The 17313-nt window shown below is 54.9% G+C and overlaps 2 protein-coding genes across 2 annotated transcripts; both read right to left on the bottom strand.

The window, feature by feature from the left end:
- Nucleotides 202-3226, bottom strand: LOC110406504. The gene is made up of 4 exons (XM_021413079.1): nt 3159-3226; nt 2317-2492; nt 1696-1807; nt 202-1382 (listed from the first exon to the last, which is right to left on the bottom strand). The coding sequence occupies exons 1-4, from the start codon at nt 3224-3226 to the stop codon at nt 854-856; spliced, it is 885 nt and encodes a 294-aa protein (XP_021268754.1). The 3' UTR covers nt 202-853.
- Nucleotides 2911-5671, bottom strand: LOC110406643 (coiled-coil domain-containing protein 81-like). The gene is made up of 4 exons (XM_021413418.1): nt 4731-5671; nt 4452-4513; nt 3903-4056; nt 2911-3701 (listed from the first exon to the last, which is right to left on the bottom strand). The coding sequence occupies exons 1-4, from the start codon at nt 4855-4857 to the stop codon at nt 3283-3285; spliced, it is 762 nt and encodes a 253-aa protein (XP_021269093.1). The 5' UTR covers nt 4858-5671; the 3' UTR covers nt 2911-3282.

Raw genomic sequence — 17313 nt, 5'->3', positions numbered from 1 at the left:
AGACGTTTTGTCTGCTGTAGTAGCAGCATCCCAGAGCTCTGTGCCAATTTTGTCCCAAACCGCCTCGTCAAAAGAAGCAGTTATCGGAAACTCAGGGACGTTTTTTTGTTACCCAGTAACTAGTTCTGAGGTAGATACAGGTCGATTCTGAGACTTTAAAATTCTCCATGATGCTTGGAGGTTTACTTGTTGCTCCTTCATTAGCAAACTCCCCATGGTTCCTGACTGCTCACCTTCTGTCCTGCAGATCGGTGATGTGCATGCAAAATAATCCTCCTCGGGTTGGGCGGCGCTGCTGGACCAGGCTCGCTCAGCCTGGGCTTGTTTTTGCCCCACACAGTGGGCGCCATCTGCAGCGTCTGAAGGCATGGACTCAGATGTGAATAATCCAAATCATTTATTGCAGATTCAAACATCCCTCATATGAGGGATTTCCAAGTTCCCTCTCGTAACCTTCCCACCCCCCATTCCTTGTCAGCAAATCATTCCACACTGTCACGCCTGGTCTACTCCTGAACCGTGCACGCAGGTGCTTATCCATCAGAGTCGTGAGTGGTTCCTAGCCACGCGCTCTTCCTCCAGTCAGGGTCGTTCTCATGCAGCGATCGCGTGGCTCACTTGACTCTTGTTCTTGTCTCCTGGAGGCGTCCTCAGTTCTCAGCACTCCTTTCTCAGTGCCGTTTACCTTGTTCTTCAGTTTCTGCTCTTTTTCTGTTCTATCTTGAACACCCACAAGTCCCCGCTGTCCCTCTACCTCTGCTTTTCTGCAGGGAGCTGGCACCCAGGACTGACGCAGATGGGATTTTGCAGCCTCAGGTGGAGCTGTGTCTGTCCCGGGCACCCCACGTCCTGATCAGCGTGGGTAGGGCGTTCCCCGCCTGCGGAGCGGGGGTTTGGGCTTTGGAGGTGGACAGTTGGAGGACTCTGTTCCTTTGCGTATCGGGGACAGCCAACCAGATCCGGAGGTGGAGGACTCCTTGGGCAGGCTGCATGCCCCGTGAGATGATGATGCCGCCATCTCCTGAGGTTCTGCCCGCGCTGGCCTGACTTGCTTAGCCCTCTGCCTGTATAGTTTGACAGAGTCGCATGCCAGCAGCGGCAGCCGGGATGCTCCAGGCTTGGACAGGCTGGACTCAACCCTTGATGAGAGTCTATCTCTGATGAGAGATGTCGTCTGCCTCCTGGCCGGCTGAGGGTGCAAGGCCTTCGCTTTCCACATCTGCAGCGATCCACCCTCGTGGGCTTTCCCTGCTCCTTGTTCATCTTCTTGGAACTTCACATGTTTTGTTCCCTTTTTTTGGCCCAGGTCTTCTTGGCCTTTGGTTCCTGCCTGGCCCTGCTGCTTGTGGGCTTCAGACACGCTCGGGATGGCCGGCAGCAGACTGAAAGGACAGAGCGGGAGGGGTCCATCTGAGTGGCTGATGGCTTTGAGGCTGCATCCTGCAACCCTGAGCCAGGAGCCTTGGCTGCAACGCAGTGTTCCCCACAGACAGCTCACAGGCTGCTCCGTGGCTCTCCTGAGCTCTGGAGAGTGGCCAGCCCTGTGAGCTGGGGGGCTCATCCCACCGCTCTGGGTGCTGCGTTCAGCACTGTTGGGTGGCCACAAACAGTGACCCTTTGGGGTTGGGGAATGGGCTCTTGTCAGGTCAGTGGAACAGCCCCTTGCAGATCCCAGCCTGGAGCCTCCAGCCTCACCTGGACACAAAGCGCTCCTTCTGCAGTGAGCTCCTTGTGCTTCTGAAGCTTCCTCCAGCTGTACTTGCACAGCTGAAGCGTCTGATGAAGGTTGTCACTTCATTAAATCTCACTGGAATTGGGAAGGCAGAGGAGATTCACCGTAAGTACATTGGCTCAGTGACAAGGGCCACTCAGGCCTGTTTCCAAAACACCCGGGAGTGGCTCTGCTCCCCCCGCTGCCGCCATCTCCGCTGCCCTTGGACCCTCCCTGACGCCATCTCTGGCCCCGCTCCTCCTCTCTGCAGTTCAGCTCTGTTTTGGGACTGCATTACTGGCATTGGCTTTGGGAAAAAGGAGCTGGGCGGTGATGATGAGGTGACAGGGTGACTTTGGGGGGCTGTTTCCTTGGGAAGGGCAGGGCCTGGGATCCCTGCATCCTCCTGCCATATCCAGGGATGGGGGCACGTCACACCCGGCACCTTCTTTTTGGTGAGGCCAACAGTTCATTATGGGCAGAGGCCGTGCTGAGCTTGCGTGTAGCTGTGGCACAAGTCAGAGCCTTTGGCCAATGGTGGGCGAGGGATTTCCCATCACAAGGTGGTTGCACATGCCAAGGGAAGGAGCTGGCAGCTGCTTTACCTTTCTTGCCCTGGACAAGAGGTGGCAAAGCTTCTTTCTTTTGCTTGCCCTCACCAAGGACGTCCCCAGAGGTCTTGCGGAATATCCTGGGTGGTGGTTTGGGTACAAACTCCTTTTGGAACCTGTGCGTGAGGAGAAGACACCAGTGTGATGCAGCGCTCCGCCAGTCCTTGTTGCTCTCTGTGATTGTCTTTGCTCAGCGCATTTCCATTAAGGCCACTACTTTCTAAAGCCTGCGGTGACCCGTCAGTGACAGGAGAGATGTTGAGCTGTTAGAGCGCACCCAGAAGAAGGCCACAAAAATAATGCAAGAGATGGAACACCTCCCCTGTGAGGACAGGCTGAGAGAGGTGGGGCTGTTCAGTCAGGAGAAAAAAGGCTCTGGGTGATGCGCTATTGGCCTTTCAATGTCCACAAGGGGGATCGAAGAAGGAAGAGCCCAGGCTCTTCAGCAGGGTCTGTTGTGATAGGACAGGGGGAAATAGTTTCAAACTGAGAGAGGGGAGATTTAAATTGGATATAAGGAAGATGTTTTTGACAGAAGGGTGGTGAGGCACCGGGACATCTTGCCCAGAGAGGTGGTGGGTGCCCCAACAGTCGTTTGAGGTCAGGCTGGAGCAGGCTCAGAGCAACCTCATCTGGTGGTAGGTGTCCCTGTCCCTTGTAGGGGAGTGGGACTAGGTGCTCTTTCGGGGTTCCTTCCAACTCAAGTAATTCTATGGTTCTGCGATTCTATGAAATCTCCTTGTGGGCAGGACACCCACGGGCACAAGGAACAAGCACTACAGGATGAGAGCAGAGCAGCTGCATCGAGCAGCAGCTACAGCCACAGACGTACTCACTTGGGAAAGACGATGACCTGGCCAGAGTGCGCCAGGGAGGCCAGCGGTGCCACCCGGGACACCACCATGTCCTGCAGCGAGGGGGCCTGCAGGGGAGGAACAGGGAGGTTGTGGGAGGTCCTTGTCACGGCTGAGGCACTTGGGACCAGAGGGGCCCAAGGCAGGGAGGGCTGACAGCACTACAGCACTTGCACGGCCCGAGCAGCTGGCCAGGTCCTGGTGGGCCATGTGAGGGCAGAGCAAGGGTCATGGGACTGCCCAGGCCATGGAGAAACCTACAGCTCACCTTGAGAATGACTTTTCTGAGTTTCTCTTTCCCAGAGACCTTCTCAAGGAAGTCATAGTAATATTTCATCTGAAAGCTCATTCCACTGATGAGGAGTACCCCTATGTCCTTCAGGACAAAGGCAACGTTTTCCCCATTCTGTAGGCAGCTGGACAGGAGGTACACGGTGCTTTGGATGCAGGCCTTCCCTCTCTGCCAGCTGACAGAGGCAGCTGCGGCCACCTCGCTGTATTTCAGGGGCTCCACCTCCTTATGGGCTGAAAAATACGAGGGATAGAGTTGATCATACGGTCGCTTTTGCACAGGTGCTTCCCTAGAACTGCTTATTGCGGACACCACCCAGAACGGCCCCGTATTTGGACGGGCTCCGCAGAGGGGAAGATTTGCTTTTGAGAATGGAGGCGGTGGCCTTCTTTGCCCTGTCCGTGAAGCCAGCAAGGGTTTAATCTCCCTCCTACCTGGCAGCGATTCCTTGTAGGACTTGAGGTGGCACATGGCTCTGAGGTTCCTGGCCAGGTGAAACACGGGCCACTGCAGAGTCACGGTCCCATTTGCAGTCCTGATGTCTGTGGAGATGGTGTCAAACGAGCCAAAAGTGGGAATCCAGACTCCCTGCAAGTGGAAGAGAAAGGAAGGGCTGAAGGGTTATGGGCCAGCTGGAGGAAGAGCTGGAGGGGGTCCAACATAGGGACAGAGCTCAGGAGCCCTCTCGCGCTGCTCAGAGGCACAAGCCAGGGCAGCAGCAGTGGCTTTGGGAAGGAGCTGCGCAGTCCTCTCCCTCCCCTTGCTCTCCCAAACGCAGCACAGCAGTCAGAGGCTTCCCGAGGCTGGGCTCAGCCCTGAGATACGACCCCGCCTAGCACCCATGATACTGCATTTGCAGGAAGCCCAGGGGATGCGGAGGAGAGAAATTTGGGGTGAGATTCCTGCCTTCCGTGGAGGGGAAGAGTCAGAGGGACTCTAGGCTGAGCTGGACAGACAGAGGTGAAACACGACAGCCAACACACCTTGTGCACCAGGAGATGCTCTTGTATGTAGGCAGACACCGCGTCCCAGATGGCAACTCGCTCTGGAGGGCAAAGGAAAAGCAGGTCACACTCTGCATCTGCCACTGCCCAGCACTCCTACAGCCTCGGGGCGGGAGGGAGGTGGCGGATGCCGAGTGTCCTCACAGTCCCCAGCCCCACACGGAGACAGCCCCGAGGTTGTCCCCGTGCTGGCTCTCTCCTGCTCGGTGCCAAGATTGGCTGCAGCACCGCTCCTGTGGCGGCTGTGCACCCGTGTACCTTTGGTGCCGCTGTCTGCTGGTCCAGAGGCACGCCGCGCTGCGGGGCCGTCCACGCAGAAGCTCATCCTGTTCCGCCTCGTGCCAGCGGGTCGCTCCTTGTTGGCGTCAGCCATGCCGGAGCTCATCTCTTCCAGACGCACCTGCTCTCTGCCAGATGCTCCTTCAGAATGCAGGACCCAGCGCCGTGCAGCGCCTTCATACCCCTCCCGGGTGGCCGTGTCACAGACATCACCACGGCGACGCGGTGACAGCGTGGGCGGTGCTGGCCCTGGCCCATTATGACGCTGGCACAGCAGCCTGCTGCCCGCCCCCAGTGCGAGTGCTGACACCTCTGATTCCTCTCTCTCCTTTTCTTTCCTCTCAGTATTACATTACTCATTTTTCTTTAGTAGCTGTTGCCTGACTTTAATTAGTTGAGGAGATAACAACTGTTCCAAAGTGCTCTTTACCCATAAGGGCTATGCCTTGTGGTTAGAAAGCTGCCCGGTTTTGCCTGCAAGTGGCTGATGGCTCGTTAGCAAGCTCCGTCAATTACCGGGCGCTGTTCCTCTGTGTCGTGGCAGTGACTCCATCGCTCCCGCGACCCTGCTGAGCAGGGAGCGCCCTATTCCATAGAACCACAGAACCAGAGAAGCCTTGGAGTTGGAGGGGACCTGCGAGGGCCATCCAGCCCATGTCCCCTGCAGCGCACAGGGACACCACAGCTCCCTCAGGTTGCCCAGGGCCCACTCCAGCCTCGCCTTGGAAGTCTCCAGGGACGGGGCATCCACCACATCTCCGTGCAACCTGTGCCAGCGCCTCACCACCCTCACTGTCAAAGACTTTTTCCTCATGTCCAAATAAATGCCCCCTCGTGAAGCTCGAAACCATTTCCCCTTGTTCTGTCGCCACAGACCCCGCTAAGGAGTCTGTCCCCTCCTTTCCTGCCGCTCCCCTTTGGATACCAGCAGGCCACTCTCAGGTCACCTCGCGGCCTTCTCTTCTCCAGGCTACACAGCCCCAGCTCTCCCAGCCTGTCAGTATTTTTCCCTTCCTGAATGACTGTCAAGAATCATAGAATTGCTCAGGTTGGAAAAGACCCTCGAGACCATCAAGTCCACAACCTAACCATACTACCCTAGCTCTTAACAACCCACCGCTAAGTCGTGTCCCTCAGCACCACATCCAAACAGTTTCTAAACACGTTCAGGGATGGTGACTCCACCACCTCCCTGGGGAGCCTGTTCCAGTGCTTGACAACCCTTTCTGTAAAGAAGTTTGTCCTGACATCCAACCTAAACCTCCCTGGCACGACTTGAGGCCATTTCCCCTTGTCCTGTCACCTGTCACCAGTGAGAAGAGACCAACCCCGCTCTCGCTGCAATCACCTTTCAGGAATTTGAAGAGAGCAATGAGGTCTCCCCTCAGCCTTCTCTTCCCCAGGCTAAACAGCCCCAGTTCCTTTAGTCTCTCTTTGTAGGGCCTATTCTCCAAGCCCTTCCCCAGCCTTGTTGCCCTTCTTTGGACCTGCTCCAGCTCCTCAATATCCTTTCTGTACTGAGGTGCCCAAAACTGAACCCAGGACTCGAGGTTGGGCCTCACCAGTGCCGAGTACAGGGGCAGGATGACTTCCCTAGCCCTCTCACCACACCATTCACGATCCAAGCCAGGATGCCATTGGGCACACTGCTGGCTCATACTCAGCTGACAGCCCATCAGCACACCAAGGTCCCTCTCTGTCAGGCAACTTTCCAGCCACTCCTCCCCAAGCCTGTAGGGTTGCCTGGGGTTGTTGTGACCAAAATGCAGGACCCAACACTTGGCCCTGTTGACACTCATACAGTTGGCCTTGGCCCAGTCTATCCAGGTCCCCCTGTAGAGCCTTACTACCCTCCGGCACATCAGCACTCCCTCCCTCCCAACTTGGTGTCGTCCGTGAACTTATTGAGCGTGCATTCAATCCCCTCTTCAAGATCATTGATAAAGATGTTAAATAGGAGTGGCCTCATACCAAGCCCTGGGGGACACCGCTCGTGACTGGCCGCCAACTGGATTTAACTCCATTGACCACAACTCCTTGGGCCCAGCCATCCAGCCAGTGTTTCACCCAGCAGAGTGTATGCCCATCCAAACCACGAGCAGCCAGCTTCTCCATGAGGATGTTGCGGGGGACAGTGTCAAAGGCCTTACTGAAGTGCAGGTAGACCGCACTGACAGCCTTACCTTCATCCACTAAGTGGGTCACCTTGTCATAGAACGAAATCAAGTTTGTCAAGCAGGATCTACCATTCATGAACTCATGCTGACTGGGCCAGATCCCCTGGTTGACCTTTACTTGATCCATGATGGCTCCTGAGATCATCCATTCCATAACCTCCCTTGTCCCCGATGTGAGACTGGTAGGTCTGTAGCTACCGGAACCATTTTCCTAGCTCTTTTTGAAAATGGACGCCACATTTGCCAGTTTGCAGTCCACCAGGACATCCCTGTTAGCCGGGACTGCTGAAGGATGATGGAGAGTGGCTTGGCAACCACATCTGCCAACTCCCCCAGCACTCTAGGGTGCAATCCATCTGGACCCATGCACTTGTGAGCATCCAGCTTTCGAAGCAGGTCCAAAACTGGATGCATTATGTAAACCCTGGCTACTCAGTTCAGGAGCAGAACTTGGCAGCCTGTCAGAATGGAATGAACATCTACACTATCAAGCCCATCCCTACCAACCAAGCGCTGCTTGTGTGGTATTGCTGAGGCTTTGCAGAGAGGCTGCGCTATCCTTCCTTCAGAGAGCTGACAAGGATGAAATGGTTTTTGAAAATGTATGTGGTAAGAATATCCATTCGAGGATGATGAGAGGATCTTTCCTTGAGGTATCCCATTGTATGGGAACTGCTGAGTCAGGGCCTGATCCACTGATTGAGCACCTGCAGGAAAGACCCACTCAGCCCTGCGAGCACAGGTGGAGGCAATTCACTGTGTGACAGGAAGGGCTGGAGCCTCATTCCACCTCTCTTAGGCCTCATGGAAGGGCTGACTGCCCCTGAGGAAGGATTTCTTTCTGGAGATCTCTCCTTGGTGGAAGATTTTCCCTGTGAACCCAGAATCTTCAGATATGGGGGAGCAATCTGCTTCCCTTCCTTTGTAGCATCTTGTTGTCGTGCTGCTCCTTCCACCTCTTTTGTAACACCTTTTCCATCGCATTGATCTTTCCGATTGCTACAGGCCCTCACAGACCTGTGACACTGATGCCATTACTGCTAAAGCATGGAAGGATACCTCATATGGCTGGGGTGTTGTGATGCATGGATACACGTTCTTCAAGAGGAGAGGCAGGTGGTGCAGATCCAGATGGGAATACCCTCTGTGTGAAGGAGCTGCCTGGGTGTATGGAGATCCTTGATGGGATGGGGCAACAGGCTTGTTTGGTTGTTTAGAACAGAGGCAAGGGCTAGGGTTAAGGCTAGAGTACAGCAGTGAAGGGCTCTGGAGATTAAATTTCCAGACAGAGTTTATGGTATGGGCTCTGTTTGCGGGCTGTTTTCTTTTTAGGGCTGGGGCAAATGAGAAAGCTAAAGCTAGCATTTCAGTCCTAGGGATGAGGGCTACTGATCAGGGTGAACAGCAGCGTAAGAGTAAGGATGAGGGACTATGGGTTTGGGCTTTGGTGTGAAAGCAAGATTTCAGGTAGGGGTTTAGGGTCATGACTTCTTGTTGGGGTGAGAGATTGCATTTAGAGGTAGGACGAGAGCTTACGGGTACTTGTTGGTGTCACTTTGCCTTCAACATCACTTGAACTCCTCCTTCCTCTTCAAAGCTATTCAGCTCTCTTGGTCAAGCCTCTCTTTCATCTCCCAAGCTTTCCATTGCTTTTGTCTGGACTCTCCTAACAACCGAAAAGGTGTTACCTTGTTGAGGGCTGCTCTCTGATGGCATTCATGACTGCAGAATACTACCCTGCTGGGTAAATGCCTACTGTTCCTCATAAGCTTTAACACCTTGCTGCTCAATCAAAGCAGTAGTTTTGCAGCTGTTGTTTTTGCGTCACCACATATTTCTTTCTAATTACTTGCTAATTGCCACTCCTTCTCCCCCAAGCTGAGCAGCTGCAGAGCTGGTTCCGCAGCATGACGCTCTCCGAGGCATGCAGCAGAGCCTGCAGGAGTTCACAGCCTGCCTGCAGAAGCTGCTCCCCCCGCACCCACCCCTGGACACGGCCCCAGGCAGTGCGGTGCGGGCCTGGTGCAGGAGCACAGGGGCATGTGGACACCCCCCAGTGCTCAGCCGTTCCCCCTGGTGCTCAGCTGGGTTTGGGATTGGGGTTGGGGTTAAGGTTAGCTTTGGGTTCGTGGTTGTTAGGACTGGGGTTCGTGCGGCAATGAGCAGCAGAATGCAGAACGCCTCCCCCAAGCACTTTGCTCCCCCGCACAGAGGGGATCCGCGCGGTGACACTGCGCAGCTGACGACGCATCACAACACCAAACCCTGAACCACGGAGCAGCTCCAACACAACAGCTCCTTTATTTTGCCTCTACATGGAACACTCCAACAAACAAAGACAGTGCCCTGTCTGCACGGCTCTAGTTCTCACACATCCTCTGCAGCCAGCAGTGCAGCGCCCCAGGCCTGGTGGGCGCCGTGCCTTCCAGTTTTCTGAGGATGAGCAGCGTTTGCTGCGCCAGGCAGCGCACGGCCGGCTCGCTGTCCTCCTGGGCGCTCTGCAGGGCTGCAATGGAGCGGAGCTGCGTCACCGCCTTGGCCCCACATGGCGCTGCCCGGGCCACGTGGGATGGGGGGGCAGCAGCTCACCTCTGCGGATGTCCGGCATCCGCTCCGGGTTCTCACTGTGGAGCTGCTGAGCCAGGAGCCCTGAGGACGTGGCCACCGTCAGGGAGCGCACGGTGCCCCCGGGGACCCCCGGGGTGGCCCCAGAGAACCCACAGTGCAGCATTCAGCCAGGGGTCAGAGGGAGGGGGACCCATTGGGGCCTGGACTCACCCAGGAAGCGCACGGCCGCCTCCCGCATCCGCACCTGGGGGCTGCGCAGTTGCTGCACGCTCTGCTGCACGTACTGCTCCATGGTGCTGCCAACCTTCTGAAGCTGCAGAGAGCACCAGGGTGCGGGTGGCACCTGCAGAGTGCCCCTCCCCCCACCTCCTGCTGGAGCAGGGGGTGTTCTGGAGTGGGGGATGGGGGGGGTTGAGGGCTGGGGGTCCTTACCAGGCAGTCGGCAATCATGCAGATGTCTGCCTCGCTGGCCAGGTGGGCAGTGACAAAGGGGGGTGTTGGCAGTGAGGAGAGCTGCACGCAGAGAGCGGAACGCTGAGTGCAGCCCCGGCCATGGGAGCGGGGTGGGCAGAGCAGGGAAAAGGAGGGACGAAGAGCCCCGCACCGGGGAGGATCGGCCTTGTACCCTTCCCTGGCAGAAGTGTGCTAACAACTGGCTCAGCTTCCACATCCAGCTCACCGCCCCGTGGCGTGCGACCGCGCTCTGCAAGCAGGTGAAAGGCAGCAGCACCTGCGGGAAGAGGAGCTGCTGCTCTGCCCTGTTATAAATTGACAAATTAAGTCAAATTATAGAAAAGTATTTATTAATTCGAGTAAGCAAAAACACAAGCAAAAAGCAGCGCTGGACACCCTGGGAGTCGCAGAGTCACGACTCCTCAAAAAGGCGCAACCCGCCACCAGCCGCTCTTTATTTTTATAGCCTCTCAGTTCCGGTTGTTGAGGCTTCCGGGGTGCTTGTTTGGCGTCTGCAGTTGTACTTTCCCGTCGCTAGATGTCATCGCAACCTTCCTCTTACTGGGTTGGTTTGCTTTATTTAGGATGGAGAGGCGAAGTGGCGAGACAGAACGTTCGAGTTATCACAAGGACAGTTACTAGATCTAGATGTTTACATTCCCTTCAGGGGGTTCAGGATGTTTATATTTCCCCCCTTCGTCAGGCTAGCAGTACTTTCCTTCACAAGGGACAAACAGTCTCACATTCACACTTTATCATAATCAACAAATAGTTTTACATTTTACTACAATGAACAAACATAAACATTCCCACATTTCTACCACATGCCCTGCTCTGCCCTGCCGCCTCCAGGATCATCCCTGAAGGTTTTTGGGGTTGGGGGGGGAGGAACACCCCTCCTCCATGCAGCCCCCTCGGGCAAAGCCCACCTGGAAGATGCCCTGCAGCTCCTCGTCAATGCTGGCTGTGGGGCGGACAAACACCAGGGCGTGCAGCATCTGGTCCAGAGCCCTCAGGGCCTGCGGGAGGGATGGAGCGGGCGGAGTTCAGAGGGGAAGGGGACTGGGGGGCACAGCGAGACCCCATCCCACAAGGAGGGGGGGGGTCCTTCAGCTCCCTGGCACTCACCTCGGTGTGAAGGCTGGTGTTCAGGTCCTGCCCTGAGAGAAGCAGGAGGATGCTCTGGAAGCACGTGACAAACAGACGCATCCTGTCCTCCAACGCCACCTCCACCGTGCCACAAAAACAGGGATTGTGGTGCTGGAAGCACTGTGCTGCGAGATGGGGAGCGGACCCCCCCACGAGCAGCACTCCGCAGAGCTGGGGGGCAATGCTGGAACACCCTCCTCCATGGGGATGTGTGGGGCAGAAGAAGTCCTGAGAGCTGCTGCGGTGGGAGTGGGTTGGGGTCGGCGTTCAGGTTTGGTGAGGGTTATTATGATGGTTGGGTTAGGGTTAGGGGTCAGCATTAGAGCCAAGACCCAGCGGGGTTGCAGGATTTCCTCTGCCCTTTGGCCAGCCCCAGCAGGGGAGAGCAGCAGCCCAGCACCACCAGGACCACCCCCCGGGGCTCTGGGGCTGTCCCAGCGCCGTGGGGCCGTACCTGAGGGTGGTGATGGTGGCCATGGCGAGCTGCCACAGTTCCAAGGAGAGCTTCCCCCGATTCTCCTCTACCAGCAGCTCCTGCGCAGCACAGTGGGATGGCACCGGGCTCCCAGCGCTCCCAGCACCGCCAGGACCGGAGCCGCCCGCTGTCCCCCCCCCTCACCATGACATTCTCAGCCAGCTTGTTGCGGCGGCAAAGGCACTCAGTCCGTAGGGCAGGTTCCTCTCCGCCGCTGTGTTGCAGACGGTGCAGATGCTCTGCAGGAATTCCATCCTCTGCTCCTTGTCCTGCGGCTGCCAGAGAGCGGGGGGAGCGTGAGCGGGGCGAGCCCGGGGGGCACAGCCCTCCTGCAGCTGCAGTGGGGCCGGGGGGGACGGGCAGCGCCGCGATGGCTGCGGCCGCTGTCACCTTCTCTGTGCTCTGCACAAAGGCCTCAATGGCGTCCACCGCTTCAGGCACCAGGATGGACACGGGCAGCTCGCAAGCATCTGAGCAGGGAAGAGCGGGTGGGATGTGGGGTGGGGTCAGGGTTGGGGGTAGGGTTGGAATTCAAGTTGGGCTTAGGGTTGGGGTTAGGGTTAGGATCGAGGTTGGGGTTGGGGTTACAGTCGGCGTTAAGGCCGGGCTTGGCATTAGGGCTGCCAGCGCACAGTGCTGGCTCATGTCCAGCTTCTTGTCCACCAGGACCCCCAAGTCCTTCTCTGCAGTGCTCTCAAGATCTCAGGGAGATCTTCCCCCAGTTTGTACACACACCTGGGATTGCCCCGGCCCGAGTGCAGCACCTTGCGCTTGGCCTTGTTGAACCACATGAGGTTCACATGCGCCCACTTCTCCAGCCTGTCCAGGTCCCTCTGGGTGGTTCCCTTCCCTCCATGCATCGGCTGCACCGCTCGGCTCAGTGTCATCTGCAAACTTGCTGCGGGTGCACTCGATGCCATCGTCTGTGTCATTGGTGAAGATGTTGAAGAGCACCGGGCCCAGGACTGAGTCCTGGGGGACACCGCTCGTCACCGGCCTCCACCCTGACACAGCACCATGGATCACAGCCCTATTGGCTGCGACCAGCCGAGCAGTTCTTAACCCACCGAGCAGTCCATCCTTCAAATCCACACCTCTCCGACTTGGAGAGCAGGATGTGGGGAGGGACCCTGTCAAAGGCTTTTTAGTAAAATGCATTGAATATTTCAGGATAAAAGTCCAACTACCTATGAAGTGTATTACAGCAATCATGGAATCTCTATTTCAAAGATTTTTTCAAAGCCCTTTAAATTATAAAGGCAAAAGAAAATGCAACTTTAGAAAATAAAATGCACTTTGGATGCACTTTGGGCAGCTCCCTGCCAGGCAGGACCCCGAGCAGCAGCAGGTTACTCATGGGAGCGGGGGTATGGGGAGAGCACATTGCACTTGTTACTGCCTCAGAGATGCTGGTTTTTTTTTTAAATGAAGATTTTAACTGCTGCAGAACTCATTTCATTCTCGTATCCCACTCTAGAGGACTCTGTCGTTCCATTTGGGAGCCTGTACTGAGAGTACAGGCTTGTTAGATTTCATTTTCCTTTTAGTATCCACAGGAACCAGTGGATGGCATCTGGATGGACAGAACCCCAAACTCTTGCTATTTTACAGCTGATACAACCAGTCTTTCCCATCTGCTGAAGAGGTAGGCTTAGAAACACAGAAATTAAATCCCCCTGCAGCAGATCATCATGCAGCTTGAGAAAGGCTGCCCCTGGGGCCTCAGGTAGCTCAGACCTTCGTACCAGTCAGTATCCTAACGTGTGAATAATTCAGCTGGCGTACTTCTCTTTGTACCGTTGCCTCTTCCTTGCTGGCAGATGATTTCAGTAGTTCTTGCTGGGCTGGTAGCTGGTTGGCAAACAGCCTTCTGCACTCATCTGTGGAAGGCAGGTGGATAAAAGAGGAACATTTTGCTAAAGATGAAATGATCCTAGAAATTGTGAACTTTTTATTTCCAAGTGATTTTCTCCTGGTTTTTGGGGTTTTTTTTTGATTCAAACAAGAGCAACTTTGGATTATTTTTATTTTTTCTTTTATGCTAGGTATTGTGTTTAACTTCAAAAATTAACACATTAAACATAGCTTTGTTTGCATTCTAGTAACTGATGAGGCTTTGGCTGGCAACAGCTTTCAGCAATGTCTGAACTAGACTGGATTTGTCTGATGCTCTTAATATGTCAGTATTTCTTTTCCAGGCCTTTGAATCAATTATTCCTCTGCTATTCCCCTCTGCTGGTTGCTGGAGATGAGGGTTACTACGTCACATCCTGATTTGTAAGATCAAGCTTGGTGGTTTTCAGTAATTCAGGATATTCTTGCTTTTGTTTAAGTGAAATAAGGGATAATCTATTGTATTGTGACATTTGTTTTCCTTTTCCTTTGCATAATGCCAAGGGATGGGGTTGGAGGTGTGTAGCAATCAGAAAGACCAACACGATGGAAAAGCTGTTACAAAAGAGGTGGAAGGAGCAGCATGACAGCAAGGTGCCACAAAGGAAGGGAAGCAGATCACTCCCCCCTATCAGAAGATTCTGGGTCCACAGGGAAAAGCTTCCACCAAGGAGAGATCTCCAGAAAGAAATCCTTCCTCAGGGGCAGTCAGCCCTTCCATGAGGCCTAGGAGAGGTGGAGCCAGGCTCCAGCCCTTCCTGTCACACAGTGAATTGCCTCCACCTGTGCTCCCAGGGCTGAGTGGGTCTTTCCTCCAGGAGCTCAATCAGTGGATCAGGCCCTGACTCAGCAATTCCCATACAAGGTGCCTGCTGGTTCACGTGGCATCCCGGAGCTTTCCACGCAGCTAAAAGCTTCTAAAGCTCCGAGCTGGGATCTGCACAGGGGCGTTTCACTGACCCAGACGGGCCCATTCCCCAACCCAAAGAGTCACACTTTGTGGCCGCCCAGCAGTGCTGAACGCAGCACCTGGAGTGGGGTGATGGGGTTCCCAGTTCACGGGGCTGGTCCCTCTCCAGAGCTCTGGGGGAGGCTGTGTTGCAGCCAAGGGTCCTGGCTCAGGGCTGCGGGATGCGGCCCCAAGGCCATCACCTACTGAGGCAGAACGCTTCCTCTCTTCCCGAGAGCATCTGAAGCCCACAAGCAGCCAATGACCTGGCAGCTGCAGGCCCCAACAGGAACCAAAGGCCAAGAAGACCTGGGCCGAGCAGAGGGAGAAAAACATGTGAGGTTCCACGAACACAAAGGAGGAGCAGAAAAATCCGAAGCAGAGGGTGGAGCGCAGGCAATGCAGAAAGCAAAGGCCTTGTGCCCTCAGCTTGCCAGGAGGCAGATGACTGCTCCCATCAAAGACAGGACATCTTCATCAAGGGCTGAGGCCAGCCTGCCCAAGGAGCCCGAAGGCAGAACACCCAGGCTGCCACTACCGAGAGCCACGTCAACCAAACTACCAAAGCTGAGGGCTGAGAAGTTCAGGCCTGTGCAGGAGGAACCTCAGGAGACGGCAGCATCAACATCTCACTGTGATCCCAGCCTGCCTTGAGGAGTCCATCACCAGAAGTTCTGGCTTGGTGCCGCTGGCACGCAAAGGGATTGGGTCTACAAAGTGTCAGCCACCAAAGACCAAATCCAGCAGCTTGCTGCTTGTTCTGCCCGGCAGCAGCAGCTCTTCCTTGGCCGTCTCTGGCACCTAGGGCCATCAAATCATAGAGTGACAGAATGGTTTGAGTAGAAAGGGGCATTCCTGACTGTCCCATTCCGGGCCCATGCCATGGGCAGGGGGCAGCTTCCACTAGGTCAGGTTGCCCAAAGGCGCCTCCAGCCTGGCCTGGAGCTCTGCCAGGGATGGGGCAACCACAGCAATGACAATTCCTTTCTCTCTTGATTCTAATACTTGCAGGTAGAGTGCTTGAGAAAGGCTTCGGAGGCTTTCTTCAGCCTCTTCTTTTCCTTGTATCTTTACAAAAGAGGACTGCCAGAAAACAAGAAGACTTCACATGCTTTTTGGCTTTGGTTATTTTGTATTTATTTATTTGTTTATTTATTTTTTAGTCCAGTCCAATGTAATAAATTCTCAGTCATACAACTGATGAATTTCCAAGGTCTTGCTGCTGATGGACCACGCTCCACTTGAACATCAAGTGGAGCAGGAGGTAGTCTTCATCTAGAAATGAGGAATTTTGATGGGGTGTTGCTGTGTTATGGAGAGGAATCTCTGCATCCTCCAGGCTCAGCCAACACACGGACACAGATTCCTGGATGGTGACCATCACTCTCTACCACCTCTCCTGCTGCCCAGTCTCTCTTCATCATCGGTATCCAGCAGGAGATCACGAAGCTCTGGAGGCACGGTTGTATCCAGGTCATCATCTGAAACTTCTTCCACCAGACTGGGAGGGACCAGTCCTCTTGTGCCGTTCGCCAGCTCTCCCAGAAACCAGCCATCCTCATCCACCTCAAAAATCCCCACGTGCACCCCCCTGAAAAAAATGACCCCCAAAAGGGACATATGGACCCCCAAATGAGCACAGGGATCCCACAAAGACCCCCCAAAACGGAGAGTGTGCCCAAAAATGGGCAGTGGGACCCCAAAATCTCATCCTGATAACTCCACAGAGGGACCCCAAAAATGATCATACTGTCCCCAAAATAACACAGGGACCCCAAAATGGGGGTGCACCCCTAAAACTCCCCACCTGCCACCCCCAAAAATGATCCCCAAATGCATCATATGGACCTCAAAATGAGCACAGGGACCCCAGAAAGTACCCCAGAATGGGCAGAGTGACCCCAAAATGAGCACGACGAACCCAAAGTTGGCATGGGGACCCCACAAGGTACCCAAAAATGGGCATCAGGACCCCAAAATCCCCAGCTGTTCTGCCAAAAACTGACTCCAAAAATGATTATACTGACCCCAAAATGAGCACAGAAACCCCAGAAAGACCCAATAAATGGAGAGCGACGCCAAAAATGGGCAAAGGGACCCCAAAACCTCAACCCCGAAAACCCAAAAAATGATCCCCACAATGGTCAGTTTGACACCAACATGAGCACAGTGATTCCAAAAACAGGCATGGGAACCCCACAGAGTCCCCAGAAAAGGGCAGAAATACCCCTAAAATGGGCAGTGGGGCCCCCAAACCTCACCTGTTCTGCACACACGTCTGCTACCCCATGCTTGTATACGCACACACGCATGTGCAACCCCACTCCTTTGCACACCCCTGTGCTCATACAAATGTGTGCAACTCCATCCTTGCATTCCCCATGTGCACGCACATACGCGTACCAGCCTGTCCTTGCACACACTCCTACATGCACTCACACACTTGTGCATCCCCATTCCTTTGCACAACCCTGAGCACACACAACCACATGCACTCACACCATTTGGCAACCCCACTCCTTTGCACACATACTTGTGCAACTGGTTTTCCCATTCTGCAGCTGGTAACGCTCCATCCTGATGGGTGCGTGGCTGCAGAAGGAATCTCTCTGCAGCAGCACGCAGAGGGTGCTGTGCCACGCCTCCCATCTGTACCTGCTTCTCAGGGGTCATTTGCAAGACACTGTAGGCCCACATGGTTGCAACTGCAGTCAGCTTACAGAAACATGAAGGACACCTCAGATCTGCACAAAGAGAGATACAGAAGGAAAAAAATACAAGGCAAGAGTCGATTTTTGGAAACCATAAGGAAACAATGCATCTTTTCTGCTGCACCCCATGGCCCTCTGGCTTTCTGCTTCGTGTGCACATGGGTGTGCAAAGGGGGTTGGATGGCAC

Source organism: Numida meleagris, chromosome 14, assembly GCF_002078875.1.
Source record: "Numida meleagris isolate 19003 breed g44 Domestic line chromosome 14, NumMel1.0, whole genome shotgun sequence".
Lineage (NCBI taxonomy): Eukaryota > Metazoa > Chordata > Aves > Galliformes > Numididae > Numida > Numida meleagris.
The sequence above is the reverse complement of the archived record's forward strand: the minus strand, read 5'-3'. Positions and strand labels throughout refer to the sequence as shown.